At 39.2% G+C, this 12,943-nt stretch overlaps 1 protein-coding gene across 1 annotated transcript in view; it reads right to left on the reverse strand.

The window, feature by feature from the left end:
• The window catches only part of ano8b (anoctamin 8b), a 37,012-nt gene extending 25,474 nt beyond the window's left edge, over nt 1-11,538 (reverse strand). Inside the window, exon 1 of the mRNA XM_024278562.2 lies at nt 10,833-11,538. Coding sequence (XP_024134330.1) covers nt 10,833-11,004 — 172 coding nt within the window. The 5' untranslated portion in view covers nt 11,005-11,538. The remainder of the gene's footprint in view (nt 1-10,832) is intronic.
• Between the last annotated feature and the right edge of the window lie 1,405 nt (nt 11,539-12,943).

The following is a 12,943-nucleotide window of genomic DNA, read 5'->3' on the forward strand; positions in this document are numbered from 1 at the left end:
ATCAATAAGACAATGTCTATTCATGACTCTACTGTGTTCTGATGAAAAAGTAGATGGTTTAGTTAAAAAATTACATTTAAACCATTTTTTTTTTTGTGCAAAAATTGTCCAGACACAATGCATTGTGGTCTGTATTTGCTAATCTAGTTAGAATCTATACGCATATACATTTTTTTTTTTGCAAAGACTTCTGGGAAATTTCTAGGACACTTAATTTTCAAATTGTAGATTTGGACAGCACTACAAAATTGCGAACGCACTATACAGTGCGTAGTGAAGGGATTTGGACATAGCCACTATTTTTCTATATCTCTCTGTTTGGAGGGCTGAATGTAGGGGTAGGGAGAATCTGTAGGGGTAGGAGAAAAATTAGGATTCGGACATAGTCCATTGGAATCCATCAGAAATTCACCACTGATTTGTTGCTCGGAGTAAGCCTGCCCTCACTTCCCATCATCCCTTTTTTACATTCTCTTCCATTAGCTTAGTCTCTCATAACCCTAACCTAACATTACCAGTGCAACAAAAATGGCGAGCAATGTTGGAGCTGTCCAGCTGTACAGTTTTGAGCTCAGACGAGGAAAACTGAGACATTAATGGATCTATTTGTCTGCAACTGCGCATGGCCCTCCCACAGTAAATTTCTTTATATACAGCATGTCTTCCACCAAGAGAGAAATGCTAGAAGAACATTTTAAAAACAACAAAACAGGATTTTCATTGGTGTGGATCTTTAACAACACAATACAAATACAAAAACAGGGAGTAGCTTGAGACAAAACCAAAAGAAAAACACTTTAAGATCATTTTTCACATACATTCATCTGGTGAAACAACAGAGCATCTGAAAGACAGCATTTGTTCTCCATGTCAGGAAGATGGGAGGAGTCCAGTCTCCCTTTGTGAACAATAGAACAGAGATATCAGTGTCTATAGATGTCAAGACTCTGGTTTCCTCATTAAAGGTGGTAAAGAAGACAACAAGGATGCGGCCTTGACTCCAAGCACCAATGAATGATGATGACACTGAAGGCACTCGTGGCTGAGAGCCAACAACACGAGGCCAGAGCATGTAAGAGGAGAGCTGCTATAGTGCACAAACAGCAAAACAGTCCAAGTATCACTTTTCCCAAACCCGCCTTCTAATTCTTCTTTGCATCACATTTTCACAGCCTTGCTCAGCCTCACTCAGCCTGCCGTCTGTCTGTTTTCATTTCTGCCAAATAGGCTAATTGGTGGTTGACTCAAGTTAGCCGGAGTATTTGAGCGGGCCGACTTCATTATGAGGTGCCGTAAGCGTTAAAAAGCCAAGGTTACAATAGTGTCATGAATCATTTGGTCAGGAAATGGTAAAAGTAGACAACTTTTAAGCCTCCTTCAAACAAACACAAACTGGAAGTGTAACTGGCTGAGCAGAACATAGTCAGAGGGACGGATTAGGAATTATGAATAATCGAGTAGTGGTGATGAATAGAGGGAAATGAATAGGCGCCTTTGTGGAGCAAACAGACCTCCTTGTTAAGCAGAGGGCAAGTGCAGACGAAAGCTTCTCTGATGAACGCACAACAAAAGACCACGAGTTACCTTCTGCTACCATGCAGACACATGCAAGTGGCAATTTCTGTTTGTCAACACCGTGCCACAATGTCTTCATCCGGTTTACAGCCTTAATGCATTATATTTTTTCCTTGACGTAACAATTAATAAAAAAAATATCAATCTGATCAATCGTCTTTAAAGTCTCACTCCATTCATCTTTTGATCTATTGTAAAAGTGTTCCCAGTGGTCTTTTAATTAAGATTATGCCAGTTTTTTGGGGTTTTTTTCTCCAAAATTGAAAAATTTGTAGTTTTCTGGAACATAATTTCCTCAGAACGGCAGTCTTTTATCAGAAATTTCCTCTAAATTGTGGGCAATTTCCCATCATCCCTTTGTTTACGCTCTCTGCCACTAGCTTACAGCCCCTCACAACCCCAACCACACATCAGTGATGGAGAAAAATAAAGGGCGAGTAATATTAGAGCTATTCAGCCGTACAGTTGCCAGTTCGGACGATAAAAACTAAAATGTTAATGGATTTATTTGTCTGCAAGTGGTTGAATCGGAATTGATTAGAGCAGGAAGCTTGTGCCCCACCGATTATAGCTTCTACATCACTTCTACAAGCTTTTTCAAATTGCATTTTTTCATCTGCTCCTGATTCATGATTTGAATAAAAAGAATACTCAAAAAAATGCTATTATGAGGTTAATTTGTGAGAAAAATGCCACAAAAATGTGATCAAAACACCAGTTTTTTCATGGCAGTGAGTCTTCAGGCTGTAGATTGTCATCCATACCTCCCCACGTCACAGCTCCAGAGACCAGAAACCCAGAAATTAGAGATGCAGAGATATTCTACATACCTAAAATAAAAGAGGATTCAAAACCACTGCAAACAAAAATTGAAAGGTTAAGCAACTAGGAAGAAATGAACACTAGGATCTTAAATATGACATTAAAAAAACGCTAAAGTGGAACACAAAACAGCCCAAGAGACAAACAATCCCAAACCGATTAGATTGTTGTGTAACCATTTTCAGTCCTGGACAGAATAATTAGAATGCCCTTCATGCATCTGTGCACAGGGACAGATTGTTTCACAAAATATGGGAGCAAGAAAGAAAAAGAGACGGCCTCATTACCAGCAGTGAGGATAAGAGACATGTTTCAAATGTGCAAACATATAGAAAAAGTCATAGAGACCAGTATCAGAACAATCTTTCTACTTTTGTTTGAAATCAACATTAAATAGGATTTTATGAGAACATTGCACAGATTTAAAAACTAAAGTTTCTCCTGTTGTATTTATCTATTTCGTAAAGGTTAGCTTTGTTAATTCACATTGAAATAAGAGGCTCCTCATCAAAACTGAGAAGCTCCAGAAAGCGTTGGTTTTTTCAGAAGGTCATCCATGATGAGCAAATCTCTGCTGCAATCCTGGACTGCAAATATCAGGACTAGTGGACATTTCTATACAACAAATAATGTCAAATACAAAAAAAAAAAAGAAGATAAACTGATCAAAATGCAGAATTGTCAGATACATTAACTGCTCCATTTAATGAAAGATGAGGAACAATTATCAACACAGATTGACACAAAAAAGGAAACTGTTAGAATTTAGTACCACTTCAAAGAGACTCCAGATCATTCGAGAATCCATAAAAGGCTTTATGATTTTAGCTCTACAAAGGTCTTTGTTTCAAATGTAAGAAAACCATAAAGTGATTGAAACAAGATGACAAAAACTAACCTGACTATTATAGTTAAATAGTAACAATTAAGATGATTTTCATATGGATTCCCCTGGAGTATGCATTAAAAAAATGAAAAGTTTGATACCAAAAAGGTAAAAAATATATATATATATCAAGGAGGTTTAATAGGGAAATGAGTTTTAAATATTTAACTTTATCTAGAACAAAAATAGAAAACAATTGCTTAATATAAAGACTACCTCAGAGTATTACGGCTAGTTTAAAAACAAATTAAAAATTACATTTAAATCTCGTAAAATTACGTTAAAAAATTGTAAGAATAAAGTCATATATTTATGGCTTTAAAAATTGCAGGCTAAATTTATTACTTTTTTCCTCGTAAATTTATATGTTTGAAAATCATAAATCTCAGAATTTAAATCTCATGGATTTATGAGATTTAAAGTCGCAAATTTACAAGAAAAAAACGTAAATTTACTAAGTTAAAATTGTACATTTATGACTTTTAACCTCCTAAAATTACTTTTTTTTCAGGGGTGGCCCTGATACTCTGTCGTAAAAATTATACCACTATTACCCCAAAAAAGGTTAAGTAACCCAAAAATATATCTTCAACATGAATTACCCAAAAATGGGGTTGAAGACATAACTCAAGTGTTTTAGGAGTTAAATCCTACAACAGCGAGTCCCTTTTTGTGCTGCATAGCCAAGTTTGAACCTATACTTCCTATACAATCCAGATCTTATCACACATACGGATCAGCTTTATGCATTCTTGCTGTCATACATCAAAGCGTCCTCCTGACATCAATGACGTGGCTCATCCTCAACTCCAAGGATGCTTTTGAAGGTTAATGGCGCTAGCATAATAAAGGCCAACAAGGGCGGATCCATAAAAATAACGGCGCGTCCTGGAAACTCATCTGGTTTCCTGGAGGCGTCCAGGAGAGACACAGGGCTCTACAACAGATTCTCTTACATCTAAAGCAAATTTAAAGACCCAGACAAGACATGCTCTGAGGTGACCTCTGCAGGAGGACACACAGCTGTTACCTGTCGTCCTCTGTGCTTTCTTCTGCACATACATTTCTCTTGAGTTTGTGACAAAGAATAGAGGAAGATGAAAACGTATTTATTCTGAATTGCTCATCAGAGCCTGCAAGCAAACAGATAAAGCCGCTTTCTGCTGAGATTCACTTTGAAAGTGGTCTGCCACGGGGTAACAAGGACAAGATGGTGAGGACTGATTTAATTTTGCTGAGAAAATCTAAGGCAGCCATGGACAAACAAAATGTACCAAGGGAGTGTTTTATTATAGTATAGAACAATAATAAAGGACCAGGTTTTGTGCTACAGGACAGTTGGAAATTTAAAACTCCCTTGCTCCTCATTGATGGTTTCTGAGCCAACTTTGTCCCAAATAACATCCGTATATTCCTGAGACAGCAGAGAGGCTATTGTGAGGTTCTTTGCTGCACTGGTGTTTGTCCTGACTGCTTAGCAACTAAGAGAGGACTAAAGTCAATCAAATTTGGGACCAGCAGCCCCAGAGGGTAAAGTACAGGGTGACAGATCCCAATCCGTCTGGCATTTGCTTCCCGGAAAGGTAATGTAAGTTCACCGAGTGAGCTTGGATCGCAGAATCAAGAGACTCACTTAGAAAGTCTCTGCACCATGTCACAGAAAACAGGGACAGGAAACACCAGCAGCACTTCAAAAGACGGCGGGCGTATTATCTTTATCTCTGTACAGTTTTACAGTCTAAAAATGGAAATGTTTGTGCTTCCAGAGGGCAGGAATTAGAGTTTAGCTGTAGCCTGGCTTGAGGCAAAGCAGCATTACGGCTGCTATGATTAAGCCATTAAAAACTTGAGAATATAGGACGCGTAAATCACCACTGGCAAGACAGATGGTTTATCACAACTAGAGGAAATTGTCTGTAACTAAAGCAATCTGCATATTAATGGAATTTGCTTATTTCTGGAGTTACAAAGGAGGAAGTTTCTTGACGACGCATGATGACTTATTAGATGGAACCATTTTTTAAAAGATTTAAATACAGCAGAGACGGTATCTGTATCTGTATAGTATCTATTAATAACTGAAAGTACATCTTGAGAAATTCAATTTTCTGTTTTCATGATTTTGTTTATTAGTTTTTACTTCTGTTTATAAAATCTAGCTTACTTTGTTGTTTTTTTTTTTAGGTTTTGTTACTTATTACCTTATGGCAACGCCTGGAAAGGCTACTAACCTTCATAGTTTGTTAGTTATAGGTTTTTGGAAGACTGTTAAGTAAAAAAAATGTTTTTTTCATTTGTGAGGAAAAGTAGTCTGATCATTCAAATTGGATCAATTATAAATAAAAAAAGTCAAGATATTGTGAATCTGAATTGAATCCACTCAGGAAGTTGTCAAAAATATTCCCCAGTCCTAGTGGCTGCTTTTGGAATCTATGGAACAGGAAGTCGTCTTTTTTCCTTTTATTTTCTTAAAGTTGCCCCACATGTATTGCAATTCAAAAAAGGAAACAGTTTGTTTATAAGTCAATAGTGATAAAAGCTGTTTGTTTGTAAGATCAGTTATGCAATTCAATTATCTTTTAATCAATTTTTACGGTGTTCCCAGTGGTCTTTGAATTATGATTATACAGTTTTAGCCAAAATCAAAAACCCTGTGTTGTTTTCAAGGACATCATTTATTAGAATTTAGCCTCCATTTCTGAGACCATTAAACATCCATTATTCTTTCTTGATGGCTTAAAATAAACTATTTTTGATCTAATCTAATCTAATCTAAACTAAAATTGGCACAGAGTAAACCCACCCCCACTTCCCATCATCCCTCAGGGAGCTTGTGGCCACCAATTGTAGCACGTGTCACATTTTTGCCTGCACTTGATTCACAACGGTTTGATTAAATACGCAGAAACACAATTTTAAGTTTAATATTTTCAGTATATGTTCTGCATCTTGATAAAAATGCTATATTGAAAACACCAAAAACACAATTTTCAGTTAAACTAATGACTCACAATTGCCAAACCTTTTAAACAAAACTGCAGCTTTCATCAACTTTCTTCTTCAAGCACAACTTAAAACGTGGATCGTGTATTATCAAGTTCTCGTAGTGCAGCCTCACTACTTTTTTTTTAATTGTTGCACAAAAGCATCAGCTGACTGTGCACTGTCACTAAATAACTGTAACCAATCACACAAACATGGACTTTTGACAGGCGCAAGGAGAATCTAATTAGTGTATCTTGGTGAGATCATAGTCTGAACATGATACACTTAATAAGGCAGACTGGCTCTCAAACCAATCCATCATCTAAAATGTGTCTATTTCAAAAGTTGATACATTTTATGTTTCATTTTTTGCATTTTTTCTTTTTATTTTATTTTATTAATTCTATTTTTTTAACATTTTATGTTTCTGTTGTCATAAAACTTTTTAGTTTGGTACTAAACAGCACAACTCCAGAGAGTTTTAGCTGTTCTGTAATGCTTTCATTTAAGGAAATGTTCCTTAAAAATATGCAAAAGTTTTGGCACAGCTGTTTTATTCTTTAGGTGACATGATGCTTGGTGCAAATGTAAAATATTACAATCCATTTCTTTCCACTATTTGTTTCTTCAAATGAAACTAGAAGTGGACAGACATCAACCTGCGAGGAAATCTTGACACTTTCTCCAGACCATAAGGAAGAACGGAAATGCATCAGGCAAGGATTATCGGCAAAGAGGCGTCTAAAGCTCAGAGTTATTAGACGGCTGTCATCATATCATCCGCATTCATCAGCCCCATTCACTTATGCAGCTGTGGGAAGACTGACTGCTGCTGCAAAAAAAGAGGAAAAAAAATAGCTTCTCTTTTAGTAAGTTTAGTGATGTTCTTCCTCTCAGTGCTTCTGCCCTCCCACAGCTGTATTTAAGGAAACCAGCGTGACACTGAACCTGACTAAACCTATCGAAAGCAAAACTGAGACATCCCGCTTGTTTGAGAGGAGAGAGAGAGCGGAGGGAGCGAGAGTCGGCCCGCTGTAAACAGCATCTATTAATGCCCAGCAACGTGGATGGAGCTTAGTTTAATATGTGGAAGATAATGGACTCTCAAATTACCACATTTTGCTTTCAGAAAGCAGCAGTGATGAGCAAGGTTTCCTAGTTTTACATTCACTAAACGTGAATCCTGTGAGCAGTAAAAGCAGAAAGACGTCTTGATTGTTGCACAGGTTAGCCTATATTTAAAGGAAAATTTGTGTTTCTTTAACTGGAAATCAGCTATGAGATCCATTTTCAGTCATTTATCCCACATTTATCCCCATTATGATGACTGGTCAGATGAGAAACCAAAAATACCACTTCCAAAGGTAAAAATTACAAGATGAAAGACTGCAGTTCCCTTTGCAGTTTTTTTATCCAAAGCTACAATGAATCCCTGCATGCCTCCCAGTCCCTTATAAATGCACCGACTGATTGAGCAACCAGAAAGTACATGACCTAATTTCTATAACACAGAATCTTATCACCGTTGGCCTCGCAGGGAGAACGGTCTAATTGGTGTGACTTTTATGTAGCATTTTCTAATGACAGGCGCTTAATTAATCCTTGAAACACTGGCTGGCGAGAGTCGCAGCTACAAAAGAAGATGGCTGAGAGGATCAAAATCACAAAAGGGCCACAGTGGAGGGATTAGGAAAATGTGGAAGAGGCACTGAGATGCGTGAGCATCCCAGCCTCCAGAGAGAGAAGTCAAAAGATCTCCAGAATACCACCAAAAGTTTGAGGAGAATAGAAAAGCCACCATGATGGGCACGCTGCTGCACCGGCGGACTGACTGACACGGACACGTGTGAGGGCAGTTATGTGATATCTTGATAATCCCAATGAAGTTCCATCCATCACAGCCAAAGAGAGGGAGCAGGAGGGCAGTTTCCAAGAGAACAAAACAGTACTGGGAAGTATTTTTATAAAACATATCTTCAGTGTTGCAGTTTAAAACTTTTTAACATGTTCTTTTTTCTCATGATGGTAGAGGAATTTAAGCTTAAATTTGCATTTCTGAGTATTTCTTTATTCAAATCATAGTGAATCAGGAACGGATAAAAAGACAAATGGAAAAAGCTTGTAAGTGTGACTCAGAAGCTACAATCGGCTCCCGCTCTGCTCCATTCTGATGCAACCTCTAGTAGACAAATAGATCCATGTACGTCTTGGTTAGCCTCATCTAGCTCAAAAATAGAATATTTTTCCCATTTTTGTTGCTCCGGTAGCTTGGGGTTGTGGGGACCTGTAAATTAGCGGGAGAGTGTGTAAACAAAGGGATGATGGGAAGTGAGGTCAAGCTTACTCCACCCCAACAGTCCCGAACACAATTCAAAGGCCGCTCTGCAGAAACTTATGTCCTAGAAAACAACACTTTTCTTTAAATGTTGCCTAAAAACAGCAAAATCATAATTAAAAGACGACTGGGAACGATTTTACAATGGATCAAACGATGGAGTGAGACTCAACATATGTGTCCTCAATGCAGTATTTCCGGTTGTTTGGAGCCAAAAAATATCAGATCTTAACGATGATGATGGTAATATTTTATTTTGGAGGTATACTTTAAAAGAGAAAGATAGAACAAGATTAAAAAAATACAAGAAATTTCCAAAAAGGAGTGATAAGAAGCAAAAGTCTGATAAATTCTCATACCCAATCCTAATTTATTTCCACACCCAGTGAACCTACTCCCTATTATTGTCCTGTTCTCTATCTAAGTGCACATACAGTTTTAGATTACCATATTCACACACAACTAGATTTTGAGCAAAAGCTGTGAATACTTTATCATTTTTAAGTTTTTATTTTTAATAAATCTGCAACAATTTCAAAATAACTTTTTCACATTGTTGTTTTTTTTAAATAATTTTTCAGGAAGAAAACTGATTTAATTCATTTTTAAATAATGCTGTGACATAATAAAATGTGGAAGAGGTGAGGCGCTGTGAATACTTTCCACATGCACTGTAAATCCATAAACATTTACAGATATATGACAGTTTAATTGTTACATTTTACAGTGTTATTCATTTCACTTATGATTGTTTTGAGTTGTGCTTGCTTAGTTCTGCATCAAGGCTTTGTCTTCATTTGACTTTTGTACTTTCAATGGATTTACTCTGATAAGGTCCATGTTCTGTTAACGGTTCAACCAAAAAATAGTTGTTGATTTTTTTACTCAAGAAGACAGAATCAATGTTTGAGCAAACTTAAAGTCCAACTTCAATCATCCTTTGATCTATTTTAAAAGTGTTCCCAATGGGAATTTTAATTATTGTCATGCCATTTTTAGCCAAAATCAAAAAATCTGTGTCATTTCAAGTCAGTTTCTGCAGGAGTTCATCAGAAATGTACCTCTGTTGGAGTAAGCCTGCCCTGACTTCCCACCATCCCTTTGTTTACACGCTCTCCCACTAGCTTACAGCTCCTCACAACTCCAGCTTAACATAATCAGTGCAACAAAAATGGCAATCATTTTCAGAGCTATCAAGCTGTACAGCTCAGCTGAAGAAAACAAAGACGAGCAAATGGATGCATCGGAATGGAGCAGAGCAGGGAGGCCTGCTGATTATAGCACCTAAAACAGGTTTTTTTCCAATTTAATTATTTCTGTTTCACAATAAAGACATACTCAAAAATGCAGTTTTAAGCTTAATTTTCTTTGTAGATGTCCTCCATAATGATAAAAGGGCCATATGAACATCTGACTTTATAATAGAAATTAAAAACAAAATCAGATAGTTTGATGCAACCAGAACTTTACAGCAGGAGAGAAAAAATGTATCAACTTTCAAGTGTCTTTGCACCATTGTTGCTCTTCACTTCTAATGTTCAACCCCAGCAAGCCTCCAGCACATTTCTGACCCACTAAGGAACCTGCAATGCCACCGTCCACAGAGGATGACATCAGTCTGCTTCTTCCAGTCTGCTGCTGCATGCTCAGGTTACCTCGTCCAAGCTCATGTGCTACCAGCCCCTCTGCTCCACTGCATCACTCTGCAGCAGCAGCAGCAGCTTGCAGGGAGTGCAGAAGATGCTTCTGCATCCCACATACAGGAAAACAACCCCAGCTCTGCAGCTGAGGCTCCCTACAGGGGCTAATATTGTGGTCTGATCTAAAAATAGCTTCCTCCCTCCAAATCTTAAAAAAATGCCCCTGTCATTGGATGTAAACAGAAAACATGTGTATTCTGCTTTATTGAAATTTCAACTTTCTGTTGCATCAACAAAAGCCAACATGCAGTTTCTTTCTATTGGAAACTAACATAGAAACTCAGGATTTACTAATTAAAGAAGAAGCATTGGGGGCCCTTAAAAAAAAGCCAAGTCAGTGTGGAGAACATGCAGGTCAGAAGCATTCGAGCATCCCTCTGCTGTCCCACCAATCCGCAGTCATTGTTTCAGTCTGCATGTGCTCATCTCCACGTTGTGGGATGGAGACAAAAGAGCGTCACGTCCACCTGTCCCTCTCCTCCGCCTGCACCCGAACCGTCCGGAGCTACACGAGCCGGTCTGGACTCACCCAGTACTCCGGAGGAGCTCTGCTGGGGCGCCGTGGCCGGTTCCGGCCTGTCCGCGTCCCCCTGCTGCTGCTGCGGTCGGTGTCGGTGCCTGGAGCTCTCGGGGCCGTCGCCGGTGGTGGTCACACCTCCAGCGGCGGCCGCCGCCGCGGCTACCGTCCCTGCGTCGGGCATGCTCTCTATCAGCGGGGAGCGACGCCGAATGAAGATATTCTCCGGGAAACGGCGCAGCGGTGTCGCATCTCAGGAGGAGGGTGGAGCATGGGTGTAGCGGCGCAGGTTCCGGGGGTTAAATGGCTATGAAAGTGAAGTGAAGGTTGTGCGGCGGTGGATCATCTCTGTGGGTTGTCTGGAGCAGGATGCCGTCCGTCCTCCGACTACAAGAGGAGGGACAAAGAGCAGGGGAGCTGGGGGAGGGGGCTGGATGACACACACATTCACACAACACGTACATGGATTCACCTTACCGTCTCCCAAAATAGGTGGGTGTCATGCATAACAGCAGCCTGTAAAAAAGATTGCAAAGTCAGGTAAACTGGCCGTCTAAGTACCCCCATCCATCTGCATTTCTACATCCTCAGATGAATTTTAAACGTCAGTGACCTTGAATTTCCATCTCCCAGTAAACTAGATTTATGTCACAGCTGCATTTGCAGGACATAGGTGCATATTTGCAATTCAAAAGAGCAAAAACTATGACTTTAAGACCCCCACATGAACATTTTTAGTGTTTTTAACTTGTTCTTTTAGCATTTTTTTTTCTCATGATTGAGGACATATATAGAGAAAATCAGGTTTAAAATTGCATTTCTGAGCACTTTTTTTGTTCCAATCAATCAAATGGAAAAAAGCCTCAGGCTCCCTCCATTCTGATGTATTTAAACTGGTGGCCCGCGGGCCATTTGCGGCCACCAAGTCAATATTTTGCGGCCCCCACCTTAATATGAAGATTCAATGTCTACTAAGCAATATCTTCTGCATGTCCAAGCATCTTTGATGACAGCTTTGTGATGCTTCAGCTTGCTTTATGCTTAAAACTTTACGTTGCTATTGTATCTGGTCGTCAAAAAAGTTGCTAGCGCCGTTAGCTCCCAGCGAACATTTCAATGTGGGCCCCATATGGTTTACCTTTGGGCTGAATTGGTGGACCCTAAGTGGGTTTGTCTGTGGGTTCCATGGTGGCCCCACCTGTGTTTGCCCACACTGGCTGGAGTGGGCACTTAGTAGTCTGACTCGCTCGCCAACTCGCTACGCTGTCCGTCGGGCAGCTTGTTAGCTCGCTACGCTTTCCACCGGGCGGCTGCTTAGTGTAGGGACCCAGACCACTCAGTCCCCACCTAAGCCAGTGTGGGCAAACACAAGTGGGGCCACCATGGAACCTGCAGACAAACCCTCCTGGGGTGCACCAATTCAGCCCAAAAGTAAACCATATGCTCCTGTCATTTCACAGGACATGCAGAAGATATTTCTTAGTAGTACATAGACTTGAACAAATGTTCAATAAACTGGAAATAAAGCAGGCTTTCTCTGCGGTCAGAGGCAAATTTCTAATCAACTACTGCCGCTCTGCTGAAACTATGTCCTAGAAAACGACAGGTTTTTAGATTTAGACTAAAAATGACATTATCATATTTAAAAGACCACTGGGAACACTTTTAAAATGGATCAAAATATGATAGATGTTGGACTTTAAAGCCTGACTTCACATCTCTCAATGATCACCTGTAACAAGAGTAATGCTAATCAATAAATATTGTCATCCCACACGAACCAGCAGATGAACTTTTGCTCCTAAAGACTGCCGCATCCTGGTAAATCAAGGGCAATACATTCAAAACTATAATACCATATAAAAGCTGGGCGTTTTCACAAACTTTATAAAGCAAACACAGTTGGGTGTGCAATACGCTGTTTGTTTTCTGGCTCATTGTCTGGATAAATCTGATTTTATGCCTTCACTAACTTTCAACTTAAATGATATTTACTCAAAAACTATGTCATAATTTTTTCTGTTGCTTTTTTTTAACCAAACCCCAAACCTCAGCATCCTGACTCAGACTGTTCACCATACGGGAGTTGCTGAACATGTGCACGTGTGAGCAGGTACATCCCT

The sequence above is a fragment of the Oryzias melastigma genome, linkage group LG4 (genome assembly GCF_002922805.2).
Source record: "Oryzias melastigma strain HK-1 linkage group LG4, ASM292280v2, whole genome shotgun sequence".
NCBI classification, from domain to species: domain Eukaryota; kingdom Metazoa; phylum Chordata; class Actinopteri; order Beloniformes; family Adrianichthyidae; genus Oryzias; species Oryzias melastigma.